At 38.2% G+C, this 13,254-nt stretch overlaps 4 protein-coding genes across 5 annotated transcripts in view; 1 reads left to right on the top strand and 3 right to left on the bottom strand.

The window, feature by feature from the left end:
* The window catches only part of LOC105177180 (mannose-1-phosphate guanyltransferase alpha), a gene marked incomplete in the record, with an annotated part of 4,376 nt that extends 3,475 nt beyond the window's left edge, over positions 1 to 901 (bottom strand). The window contains 3 exon segments of the mRNA XM_011100234.2: positions 182 to 282; positions 503 to 600; positions 688 to 901. Of these exon segments, the coding sequence (XP_011098536.1) occupies positions 182 to 282; positions 503 to 600; positions 688 to 745 (257 nt within the window).
* LOC105177179 (zinc transporter 7-B) lies at positions 1,585 to 6,695 on the bottom strand. Of its 2 annotated transcripts, none has more exons than XM_020699038.1 (2): positions 2,621 to 6,695; positions 1,585 to 2,013 (listed from the first exon to the last, which is right to left on the bottom strand). In XM_020699038.1, the coding sequence occupies exon 1, from the start codon at positions 4,861 to 4,863 to the stop codon at positions 2,728 to 2,730; it is 2,136 nt and encodes a 711-aa protein (XP_020554697.1). In that variant the 5' UTR covers positions 4,864 to 6,695; the 3' UTR covers positions 1,585 to 2,013; positions 2,621 to 2,727. The 2 variants fall into 2 exon arrangements, with proteins under 2 accessions (XP_020554697.1, XP_011098535.2); XM_011100233.2 differs by having other exon boundaries at positions 1,585 to 2,006.
* LOC105177178 (protein NRT1/ PTR FAMILY 5.8) lies at positions 8,006 to 10,830 on the top strand. The gene is made up of 4 exons (XM_011100232.2): positions 8,006 to 8,277; positions 8,371 to 8,588; positions 9,200 to 9,717; positions 9,808 to 10,830. The coding sequence occupies exons 1-4, from the start codon at positions 8,238 to 8,240 to the stop codon at positions 10,616 to 10,618; spliced, it is 1,587 nt and encodes a 528-aa protein (XP_011098534.1). The 5' UTR covers positions 8,006 to 8,237; the 3' UTR covers positions 10,619 to 10,830.
* LOC105177177 (peroxidase 29) lies at positions 11,036 to 12,388 on the bottom strand. Its single transcript, XM_011100231.2, has 3 exons — positions 12,168 to 12,388; positions 11,731 to 12,094; positions 11,036 to 11,578 (listed from the first exon to the last, which is right to left on the bottom strand). Exons 1-3 carry the CDS (start codon positions 12,384 to 12,386, stop codon positions 11,178 to 11,180), a joined length of 984 nt encoding a protein of 327 aa, XP_011098533.1. The 5' UTR covers positions 12,387 to 12,388; the 3' UTR covers positions 11,036 to 11,177.

The following is a 13,254-nucleotide window of genomic DNA, read 5'->3' as shown; positions in this document are numbered from 1 at the left end:
GCTTATCTTCCTTCAAATATCTGGAAAATAAAAACCCCATCAGAGAAACGGATAACAAAAACAAGATGAAGAAGGAACTGAGCGACACCATAAATCAAGGGAAAAACAACAACAGGTACAGAAGATGAAGAAAGGAACTGAACGACACCATAAATCAAGGGAAAAACAACATCCGGTTTACCTGACAGGAACTCTGAGCTCGTTAGATACTGAAGAGACGTATAAAGCAAACTCCCGCTCCTCGTAGAACCCAACAAGAAAAACTTGCACCAGGTTGGGTATCTGCACATCAGCAACTATCAATGACAAAACAATATTTGAATCTTCCAACAGAATGTCTAGCTAGATCAATGCCGAAACAATGCCATAAAACACAGTGACATATGTCAAGATCCCACCTTTAACACTCAACACTGACAATGAAAATTTCCCAAATTCTCAAACCAAGAAAATAAAGTATTGCATACAAGAAATAAATGAATTTAGCAAGTATGAAACATACTCTTTTGCAAGCGGAGATGGGATGATAAACCATGGGCTGACCGGCAAGAGGAAATAAAGGCTCTGGAGTGTTAAAAGAAAGCGGCCTGAATCGAGTCCCTGAACAAATGAGGATGAAGAAGGGGGCAAGTGTGAACAAATGAAGAGAAGGATTACATGATTCGAAATATTTGAGAAAAATCGAACCTTTGGTCGGGCCACCAACCAAGATCACCGCGACCACCTTCTCCTCCTTGATCTCCATTTTTGTTGAGGTAAAAGTAAAAATCCTCACTTAAACCCTAATAAATGCAATACCTTGGAACTCAGTTACAGTAAAGTAAGGTTGACTTGCGAGATGTATTCTACTCTTAAACGTTCTTCTTCTTCTTCTTCTTCTTCTCATCCCGTCAATGTGTGTTCAATATAACATGTTATTTTTATTTAAATAAATACATTTAATAAATATTACTCCCACAATTTTAAACAAACTATAGATTAAGATGTGCAAAATAATTATTTCTAATAATGATAATGATAGTGCTGCCAAACTACTCATTATTTTGACAATTCAAATCTAAAATTTTAGATGAGAGAGAATTGTATAATTTATCAGTTGCTACAAATTTCAGAGATCGTACTGTATAAATCATTTCAGTAATATGCTCTTTATCCACTTTCAAAACATACATAAATTTTAAGAGTTTATTACATTTAGACAATGTAAAACTATATTTTCTTTAAAAAAAATTTGAAATTATACTTACATTCCTTCAAAAAATTTACTGTTTATACCTGACTCATTTTCGTTAGAATTTGGACAAAATTTACTCACGCTAGCAAAAAAAAATTTATATAAATTTTCAATTTTACCCCATATTTAACATTTTCATAAACAAAATTAAAAATTTATATAATTTTTTTTACTTACATGAGCAAGCATTTTTTGACCAAACACTAACAAAAAGAGAACAAATTTAAAACGGAAATTTTCTAAAAAGGCGTAAATATAACTTCTTCAGGAAAAGTGTATTTTAGCATTTTGAGAAGGGTTTAAGTATAATTAATTCCAAATTAATATATAAAATAAATAACCAGACTTACATATATTAAGTGGTGCTTAATTTATATTATCTTAAATTACTCCAGCAAAAGATACATGTCAAAAATTGATCCCACAGAAGGGGAAAACATGAAGATCATCCTATGAAGTAACTTTCAAGTGTTAAATACAGGCAATAGCTTATATATTTCGATCAATGTATCTGAAGGTAAATGTTCTACGACTACACTTCTCACCCTAATATTTTCACTATCTGAGATTCTGAGTAGGGGAGAAGAGCTGAATATTCTGTGCACTACACAAATTCCCGCGGAGATGGAGTCACAATTGGATCTTGACACTCTTGTGATATCTGTCGCATGCTTGAATTGAGCGGTCTGCATCAAAGACGACCAGCCATGATAGCCTATGCAAGTGAAGCTGCTCATAGAGAAAGTTGATCCATGATCCGTAGCTTTAAAGCCTGAAATCTTGAAAACAAGAAACTTGATTGAGTAACATACCCTGCTGTACATTGGGATTGACCCCCTAAAAATTTTATCAATTTCAACTATCATATGCAAGAATCTTCATAATACTACCCAAGCATTGAATGTGCAGAAAATATTGGATGCCTATGAATCTAATTATAAGAGAAGAGAAAAAAGAAAAGCACATATAGACAACTGGAGATGAACTTTTTTCTGAGGGAACTACAAATTTATACATAACATAAAACTCTCTTATTTCTAACAGTAACAGAAGCTAATTGCATTGCTCTTTCATCTACATAAACCATTATCTTTACTCACGCAAGCTTTTGCAGAAATGGGTGGATATAAAATAATAACTTCAATGTCGAAGGTTACTGTGCAGTAGTTTCCGACTAATAATCTTTTTTCTAGAAATTTTCATTAAGGGCAGATTGGCTCTTCCCACACTTGCGCTTATCATAGAATGTCACAGGATTATGTAAAACTAGGCGGTACATATATTAAATGCTTTTATGCTTTACATTAAAATGATTCTTAGGTGAAATTAGTAAGGGGTGAACTAAACTCATGCAACAAAGAAAATGAAATGATGTGATCAAATTACCAGTCACTCTTGTTTCTGAATAGCACATTCCGCTCCCTGCCAGACAAAAATAAAGTTTGCTCTCCGAACACATTATACAGGCGGTTAGAAGGTAAGAAATGTTTTCCTCAGTTACAGTTGACACTTTCGACCTGCACTGCCAAATCCTTAATCCCAGCATCCTGTAAAATCTGTGATACTTGTTTTTTTATTAGAGCCTTATCAGTGTCTGCTGAGACATGAAGATGGATGGTCCCCACGACATCCGTGTTAGTGAAGCTCCAGACATGCAGATTCTGAATGCCAAAGACTCCCTTCAGCTTCATCAAATCATTAAGAGCTTCCCTAAGATCCTGCTCACAAGATCTAGGAACTCTTTGCAGCAAGATTTCTGCAGAATTTCTGAGCAGTGGAATCACGGATGCCACAATTAATGCAGAAATAAATATTGAGCAGGCAGGATCAGCAACTAGCCATCCCTTGTACTTGATTAATAGGGTGGAAATGACAACTCCAACACTTCCCAAGGTGTCTGCCAAGACATGCAAGAAGATACCTTGCATGTTGTGGTCAATGTGGTGATGGTGATGGTGATGCTTCTTTTCTTTTTCTCCCAAAAGACATTCAGTATGATCGTGGTTATGGTGGTGATCGTGATGGTGATCATGTCGGTCAACATTGTGGTGATGGTGATCATGTTGGTCAACATGGTGGTGATGGTGGTCATGTTTGTGAATATGGTGGTTATGTTGGTCAACATTGCGCTGATTTTGGTCATTTATGTTAACATGATGCTTGTGGTCGTGTGGGTCAACATGTTGGTGATGATGGCCGTGCTGATCATGGTGGTGGTGGTGGTGGTCATGACCATTGCACTGGAATTGTTTACTTTTATGTTCTCCTTTACCATCAGCTGCATGGTGGTTGTTATGCTCCTGGCTTTCATGACCAACACTGCATTGCTCATCGCAGTCGCTGACAACAGCTACAAATTCCTGTTGTTTGTCTTCAAGATTGTCATGATGTAAATGATGATCATGGTGATGAGAGTGGGAATGAGCTGCCAAATGGTTGTGAGAATGGGAATGAGAACATGCTCCAGATCCACCATGGGCATGATGATGTTCCTCATGAAAGAAGATCAGTCCTACAATGTTCACAACCAGCCCTCCAATTGAAACAGCTAGCAGGCTGCTAGTAGAAATCTCTTGAGGATCTAAAATCCGCTCTAATGACTCAAGTGTAATTAGTGCTCCAACAAGCACTAGAAAAACAGCATTTACATATCCCGAGAGAACCTCAAATCTCCCACGACCATAATTAAACTGGCTATTTGCAGGCAAGCGTGAAATGTAGGAAGCATACAAGCCAATACCCAGAGCAGCACAATCAAACAACATGTGACAGGCATCGGATATCAACCCAAGACTGTTACTCATGAAACCAGCCACAAATTCAACAACCATGTAGGCAGTATTGATCAACAAAAATAGAGCAATCTTGCGGGACTTCCTTTCACTCAAAATGTGCCTAATAGGCTTCATGACCGCGGTGCTAAGCGATTCAGACGATTCGACACCCAGTTCAGGATAATTAGTATAAATGGGATCCAATTCCCTCACGGAAATCCACAGCAACAGCCCACAAATCAGCAATCCCCAGAGTGAAAGCTCTGGGAAATAGAACAACTCCAAAACAAGAGTACAGAGAAAGGTCACAAGATACTCCCTTTGAACATCTCTGGGAGCAGCTACTTTCCCATCAGTGTAATTCTCACTCAAAAGCACACCAAAAACCACAGTATTTGCCAACGGCCAGCTGAGACTCGACAATGATATGCTATCACCTTCAGCTTCAAAGACAAGCATACTAACAGCAGCTGGTATAAAGAGTACAACTGTGGTGAAAAACAAAGTGATCAAACGAACCCTTTTTTGTCCGAGCTCTCGAATATCCCCCCAGTTCCATAAGACCCGCTCGTAGCACCCCAAAAACCCCGATAGAAAAGGAAGCAGCATTGGCCAAATCCTCAAACAATTGCCACTAGGAAACACCGAAACACCTTTGCTCGTAATATTTACATGGGAGAGAGGGAAACATTCAACTCGATCCCAGCTAACTGACAACAAAAGCAACCCAGAAAAAAGTGCAATAAACCCACGCACCTTAGATGATCCAATTGAATTCCGATTAACAAAGCTCCGATTTTTCCCTTCTGCCATAAAACGCGCGGCCACATTTCCGGACAATTCCGCTAAAATCATTGCAGCCGCGCCACAATATCTTAACGCCTGAAATCTTAGTAAAAAAACAACGGCGAGAAGGAGAGATTTAGCAACGAGGAGTTTGTGCTGGGATTGGGTGATTAAAGTGAGGGAAAAAATGGGGCGTTGAGACTTTTGGTATAAAGAGTCTTTACCAAATATCGAGGAAAACAAAGAGAAGGAGAGCGTGAGGATGAAAGACAGAAGGGAGACCAAAAAAGAGAAAGGGAATATGGAGAAAGAGGGAGGGGAAGAGCGCAAGAATGGGAGGAGAGAGTAGAGGGAACGAAGTGAGAAGAGGAGGAGTAGAAGGAAGGAGAAGGAGGAGGTGGAGGCGCTACCAGTGGAGGGCCTGGAGATTGAAAGTCGGTGTTTGGAGGGGGTGGGAGTTGGGGTAGAAGGTGGATAGGTGAAGGGGAGGTAGGAGGGACGTGGGGTCGGAGTGGCGGCGGCGGCAGAAGGGGGCGGCGGCGGCAGAAGCAGGAAAGGCGGGGCGCGGGGGAAGGGAGATGCGATTGGGGCGGTGGTGGTGGTGGTGGTGGTGATCTGCCATAATCACAGAAAGAAGTGATGAGTGGATGTCCGATCGAGAATAGCGGACTGTGAATCAAGACTTGCAAGTCTCCGCCTATGAATAGTTTGTTGGAAAAAGCCCAAAACGACCGCCCCTTTCCCTTTTTCCTTTCTCTCTGATGTAATAAAATAAAATGAAAAAATAAAAAAGGAAAAGATTAAAGACTAAAGATTATGAGTTAGTACGCCAAATTAGATGCAGCAAATCAGCCATTAACAAATTAGATGTACTGGACTCAGGACCAGGCCCAGGCCCGCTGCTCATTGGGCCATTACTTAAATAGATATGAGTCCAAGGATGTGATATACGCAAACCCATATGGGCTTCACACAAATCATTGTAATTCTGAAAATGATGGCAGATTGGTGTACGTTTATAGAAGCTGAAGAAGAAAACTTAACTAATATGAACTAACAGTAACTAAGAAAACTAAACGTAAAATCACTTATAAACTCGCAAAAGCGACTTTATGAAGCAAGATAAAAACCCATCTTTGTGTACAAGAAGTGCGTCTTCTTCACTGTGAACAGATGATGGCTAGAGCCCAAGTTAAGCTCCTGTATTGATATTCCCACAGTGTTGTCTTTTTTATTTTTTATTTTTGGCTAAAATGATATAAATTTCACAAACTTTATAGTTAAAGAAAAGTCAAGAATCTGTTGTAATTAATGTAAAAATGTATAGTAATAACCTCAATGCCAAACACAAGTATCAATGGAAAATGTAAAAATATTGAATTATCAAGACTAGGTATAGGAAAGTTGAAAATTTCAAAGTTTTGAAAGCGTAGAATTATTTGGCGGAAAAAGCCCCAACGTCACTGCTTTTTTACCTCAATTATTTGGTCATCAAGTAAATTAAGAAGAAAACTAAAATGATGGATCAATATTTGAGGTGGATTGGATGGATGATGAGATGAGTGAATTAATTCCTATAATATCCCATATAGATAGATAGTATTATATGTCGCATTGTAAGCAAAGAAGGAAGAAGAAAGTGAATTCCATGTCAGAAACCACGTAAAGGAAGAATACAGCTGGTACGAGAAATTAAACAGCAACTGGGTGATGCATCTTTCTTTATGACAACACATTTACGCCATGTATAAGCCCAATTAGAGTTCCCCCGACGTTTCTTCTCACTTGATAAAGTAATTACCCCTTACATCCACCTCCTCCCTTTTTGTAGCCATGGAGTGGAGTGGTGTTGCCCTTTTTATATCTTTTCCAAACAAACATTATCATGGACGCAGCCTCGTCTTTTTTAAAATAATTGACTCATCACCCACTTTCATATTTGCATCTACTGATAAGAGGGGTTTGGGAATTGCGATTCTGCAGATTAATTCTTTAATTATATATATAGGTAATTGGTGGAGTAGTTAAGGAAGGACGTGCCAATTTGGTTGGTTGGTGGAGAGGCATGTGTTGCACACACGATGGGCGTGAGCAGCCATGCGAAACACCACACCCCGGCAGGGGGCTGTGCATGACTGATGATTGCATGCATGCCTTTTTCTCATTAATCTTCACCAAACCCTTTCAATACCATGGGATTAATTACCAAAGCCTTCCAGCTTGAGATGAGATTTAAATACATAAATACTTCAGACAATTTAAGTGAATGCAACAATATATAGTGCATAAAATATAAAAAAAACTTAAATTATTCAACTTATTCGAAAATTTAGATATCAACTTTTAAGATAAACTAAAAACGATAAAATTGAATTAAAATTATTATAATAAGGACAAATTAATTAAAAATAAAATTATATTTATTAAAAAAAAATCAAAACAGCTAAAAGCATCCTCAATGCACTTTTAACTTTTTAGTATAAAATTACTTTTCTTAACCAAACAGATATTCTAAATATTTCAAAAATATTTTTAAAGAACCAAAAACTGCAAAGGAAAAACCTTTTTTAAACGCCCGGAAACAATCCTAAATTGAGTATGAGCATATAGTAGTGCCGTATATGAATTGTTTGGATAAGAAAATAAGTGAGGTGATCCTATTCGTATACGTCCAAGATTCCGTAACTGACTTCCAGATTTTATGCAAAAATACATGGCAATTTCGAGCGTACCCACATGTAAATTGATTGACACATGTCATCACTATGACCCTGTCTACTGTCCATATAACTACCGTCTCATTGATCCAATGTAATTTTTCGTGTCCCTTATGTTGTAATATATATGTTAAAACAGAATATAAATGAAAAACAGTATTTATCCTCGGCACCTAATTAGAAAACATGGTGTAATATTATCTTTGCCATCCCCATCTCATCTTAATTAAATATTTTAGTGCAAATCTTATTTTATTTGTGTATATAAAGATGACATTATGTATTTTATGTAATGAAAAATGTTATACACATAAACATATATATGTATTTCATAAAATAGAAAATAAAACAGACTATACCAAAGTTTAATGAAAAAGAAAAAGGAAAGAAAAGGCAGTCCATTCCCGGGCGTGTGAAAGTGGAGGACCAACTTTTTACACAGTTGAAAATGAAAAAAGTGAATAATAATGGAAGGGAAGAGATGTTTGAATTGAAGTAGTGAGGATGGGAGTGTCCCATTAAATTAAATTCCGAAAAAAGCAACAAACAGATGGTGTTGGAGTTAAAACAGAATGTGCATGCCATGATGGACTACTTCTTTGTCTATCTCCATCGACTCCGACTCTCAGACTGACACACCTTCTTCTTATATCATCCCTCCAACAGAATCACACACCATTTCTCACTTCCCTTACAACCTACCCACCAAACTCCTCCCACCCGCATATGTCAATGGGACTCAACAAACCATGTTTTCTCCTTACAGGTAAGCCCGTATGTATACACATACTTTGATTTAGGATGATCTTCTCTTTTATTAATGGGTTGGGAATTGATATTGAAATACGTTTTGCAACAGTGATAGCTGGGATGGAGAGATTTGCATTCAAAGGGGTGGCTTCCAATTTGGTAACGTATCTGACAGATGTTATGGGGATGAGCAATTCTTCAGCCGCGAAATATGTGAATGGGTGGATGGGATTTACGTCGATGCTGCCGCTCATAGTGGCGACGCTCGCCGACTCTTACTGGGACAGATACTCCACAATTTTCGCCTCTTCTGTGCTTTACGCTGCGGTGAGTTCAACATGATCTCTACGGTTGATGATACAATCTCACGCCGGCCTTGCTACTAGTAGTAGTAGTATTAGTTCCTTTGTCGTTTTTTGTTTAATCTTCTGTTCATGCTGGTTGTGTGTGTATTTCTACACCTGCGCCTATACTCTATTCATTGATTCTCTCACGACTTTCAGTGCCCGAAAAATAGATAATTGGAAGGTTTAGTGGAAATCTACATGCAGAGACAGCCACCTTTATCCCCGTGATGGAGCCCTACTCACCATCCACTTATCTTTGTACGTGAAAATTTGTATGCCTGTTTTTTCACCCAGCAAAAGGGATGATGTGACAACTATAGCTTATGATCAACACCCCGTCCCGCGGGACTATTCAAGGTTTCGTATTTGAATCTTGATTATGTGCTTGTATTGCATGTGAAAACACTCCCTCCAACTCCACAACTCAAAACAAAGGAAATAAAAAGAAAATTAAGACAACGAAGAATCATGTCATGAGCTGGCTCTTCATATGGTTATTTTTTTGTCGCGTTCTTCCTTGTGTAACAATTTTAATTAATACTATGATAAGTATGTAATGAAATATTGATGGATATCAATGCTGATTATTAGGGGCTTTTAGCTTTGACATCAACTGCGGTGCGATGGCCTTGGATACCAACGAACAAAGTACATTCAATATCATCCCTATCATGGTCTCTCTATATGATTTCGCTTGGGCAAGGGGGTTATAACCCTTCCTTACAAGCCTTTGGGGCGGACCAACTTGAAAACGAAGATGAATTACCTCATACTAATAATAACGACGAACAGAGCTCCAACAAGAAGAGTTTGTTTTTCCAACGGTGGTACTTTGGCGTGTGTTGTGGCAGCCTCCTTGGTGTCTCAGTTATGTCTTATATTCAAGACACTGTAGGTTGGGGACTAGGATTCGCTATTCCAACCCTTTCGATGATAGTGTCGATTCTAATGTTCTTGTGTGGCAACCGGTTCTATATGCACAAGCAGAGTAAGGCTACTGATGGAAAGTCTTTGGAAGAAATTGTCCAGGCAATCAAAGCAAGTGTGTCAAAGATGATCAACGGTGTGAATGGTTTGTCGAACAATGGATACACTAAGGTTGAGTTAGAGTAAGTCTTTCTTATGAACTAATACGAAATTAACTTCTTTTTAATCTTCTAATACTTACATACATAGTGATTATTCGATCTCGTTTCTAGACTTCAGGAGAAACCACTTTGCAGTCAAGACATAGATCATGAATCGGGCTTTGGGGAGAGTCAAGAACAATGTGTGCCTCCTCTTGAAGCTGCAAGGATAGTATTGCGCCTGTTGCCAGTTTGGATTATGCTTCTAATGTTTGCGGTCATCTTCCAACAGCCCGTAACGTTTTTCACCAAGCAAGGCATGACAATGAAGAGAAACATAGGAAGCAAGTTCAAAATCCCACCAGCTGCGCTGCAGAGTGCAATTACAGTATCCATAATCATTCTGATGCCCTGGTACGACATGTTTTTCATTCCCCTCATACGTAATATCACACGCAACGAGAAGGGCATCTCCGTGATGCAGAGGATGGGCATCGGGATGTTTCTATCAGTCATAGCTATGATCATTGCGGCTATTACAGAAAGGAGACGTCTTGAGATCGGTAGAAACATGAAAGTATCGTCAGAAGACGTGCCGTTTAGCATCTTTTGGTTGCTTCCGCAGTACATATTGTTGGGGATTTCAGATATCTTCACTGTTGTAGGGATGCAAGAATTCTTCTACTCTGAAGTTCCTGTGAGAATGAGAACAATGGGAATAGCTCTATACACGAGTGTTTTTGGTGTGGGGAGTTTCTTGAGCGCATTTCTTATTTCTGTGATTGAATATTTGACGAGTTCAAGAGGGAAACAGGATAGCTGGTTCTCCGACGACATGACTAAAGCTCGACTCGATAAGTACTACTGGTTCTTGGCATTGTCAAGCTCGATAAGCTTGCTAGCTTTTGTGACTTTTTGTAGATATTTCAGAGATAGAACATGAGGAGTTGTCTAGGAGGGCATTGCTCGATGTAAATAATGTTTGTTCAGTTGACTTCTACCAATGTTAATGTACCATAGCCGACTAAGAGAGTTTTATGCTTGTAAACATGCATGCGGTTTGCTTGGGGTCCAAGTTGTGCATGTTGACTGTCACCTAGAACATCGGAAATTTGGTGCTCTCCATATGAATTACACGCACATGAATTGTGATCCCATACTAATATTTGATGATGATATCACGTCACCTGTGATCTAACAATTTGATGTTACATAAATTGTGAATTGTTGGATTCACTCAATATCATCTATAAAATCATACTTTTATAAAGTAACAAAACTCATATAATTAAAATTGATGTTGACGTTGCTTAGTCCCCGACCCTACCTGAAATTATAATAAGATTGAGACAACTAACGATAACACATGACAAAATTTCTGTCGACGAAGCAAACTAAACTTTGGAAAGAAAGTTTCAGGACATAATAATACAAAATTCGATTACTAAAAAACATCTTCTCAACACAGTACTACAGTAAACTTTCATTTCCATGCCAATCAATTACAACACACTACATTTCTTCCTGATCACTCCTTTATCTCCCGTCAGCACACCTAACGTAGTAATTTTCACAAAAGCCGAGGAAAACACTTTGAAAAACGCATCCTGGTCACTTGCGAATTTTTTGAAAATGTTAACACTTCTGGGGTCCCTTGCCATTTCGGCATCAAGTGCAATCAGTCCATGGCCGTTGAGTCCGTTTACATAGTACTTGTTATCGAAAGTACGAGGAGTCGGATCGAGGTTTAAAGTTGTCGTGAATCGGCCTTGACCTCCTTCTGGACATACTTTCTTCAAATATTTGACGAATTCGGCTTCACTTCCTGGAGGTAAGACTGTGCTGTTCTGGTACAATCGCTCCATCAGACCATCACAGTGAGTCACTCCCAGTGTGTGAGCGCCTGCAAATTAAAAATATTTCAAAACTCATCCTTTTTTTAAAATTTTGCTAAGTTCATTACAGAACGAATTTAAGAAAATAAAATATGACTGCGTGCCTCCAGTAGTGTAATCTGCTTAAACTTGAAAATGTAATAATTTTCCAATTGAATACCTAGAATCGCGGCGGTTTCTTCCAAGGTAATCGAGACCTCTTGAGAGAACACTTGAATGGCTTTAGTGAGATTCACTTCGTTCCTGGGGAGCCCAACGTCTGCTTCTTGGCGGCTATGAGCGACGGTCGTATCTCTGCGTCCTAAGGGGACATTGATCGTCGGTCCGCCGGCAATGGCCACGGCATCACGCGCCGCCAACACCAAAATGTCAGCACAAGAAACCCGCTGCGGACACGCCGTCTCGATCTTCGATTTGATATCGTCTATCACCTCTCTATTCGTGATGCCAAAATTCTTTGGCGAGTCCATTTCCGCCTGATGCTGTGGGTCCTTTATATTCAGGAGAACGGAGCCATCACAGCCCTACACGTGTCCACAAAATAGTAAAGTAAGTTTCAGTTAATTGAACAAAATTATGACGAAATGAGAAATATACCCCAACTTGACAGTCGTGAAACACGAGTCTTAGAATAGCTGCGGTGGTGTTGGGATTAGCTGAGGAGAAAGCGTTCATAGAATCTCTGACGATTTTCTCAACTTGCGGGCACGTTTTTTGGTAGTAGCCGTAGGAGAGTCCATTAGATGGCAATCCTTTAGCTCCGAGAGGAGGATAAAAGAGTGCAAAAATGGCTAAAAATACTAGGCCTAAATCCATGCTTCTTGATATCCATGTTTTGAAATTTTATGGGGTTTAATTTATAGAACGTTGCGTAGACGAGGGACTATTGACTCGTATTAAATGAGATTTCCATAATATTTTTTTGTAATGTTAATTTGACTACAATATTATCAATATTCGTTTCATTTATTAAGTCAAAATTGTCGAAACTATTCAACGATGATTTCATTTATTACGACAACCTGACCTTAAATAACATTGTACTATAACATAATTAATATTGTAAATTATAGGATTTAATTGTTTCATAATGCAAATTATAAATGCAATTCATTTTATTACAATCAAAGGTCAATGAATAATACAGGGCTTAATGCAATTTATCCCCCTATGATATTATAAATTAGCAAACTATCATTATATCCTCTCCAAAAGTCAATATGGGCTGTGGGTGTGTTTGTTTATATGCTATCCGCCCGATGAAATTGGGCATAAACTGATGAGGCTGTGTGTCTACATCCGTTTGTTGTGAAGACCAGAAATTGGGCTGTCCATAATGTTTGGATCCAATCCAAACATTTATTATTGTCTCCCTCCCTTTTTCTCTCAGTCGAAAAAATAATTCAATATTTATTAAATTCATAACTTATCATTTTAATTTAAATAAAAGTTTTGAACTAAAAATAATTAAGTATGTTACTTATATAATAAATTAAATTCATCAACAATAAAACATTTTCCATGATTAATTAATGTTCTTAATTATTCATATTCATAACAATTGGAATTAAAATAATTAAATTTATAATTAACAATTTTAATTCAAATATAATTAATTGTTTTAATCCCCTTTCTGCGTTGGGGTGGGCAGCAAGGGTTAGGGGACTGGTGGCGGAGGGTGGGG

Source organism: Sesamum indicum, linkage group LG15, assembly GCF_000512975.1.
Source record: "Sesamum indicum cultivar Zhongzhi No. 13 linkage group LG15, S_indicum_v1.0, whole genome shotgun sequence".
NCBI lineage: Eukaryota > Viridiplantae > Streptophyta > Magnoliopsida > Lamiales > Pedaliaceae > Sesamum > Sesamum indicum.
This window is presented reverse-complemented; position numbering and strand designations above follow the sequence as displayed.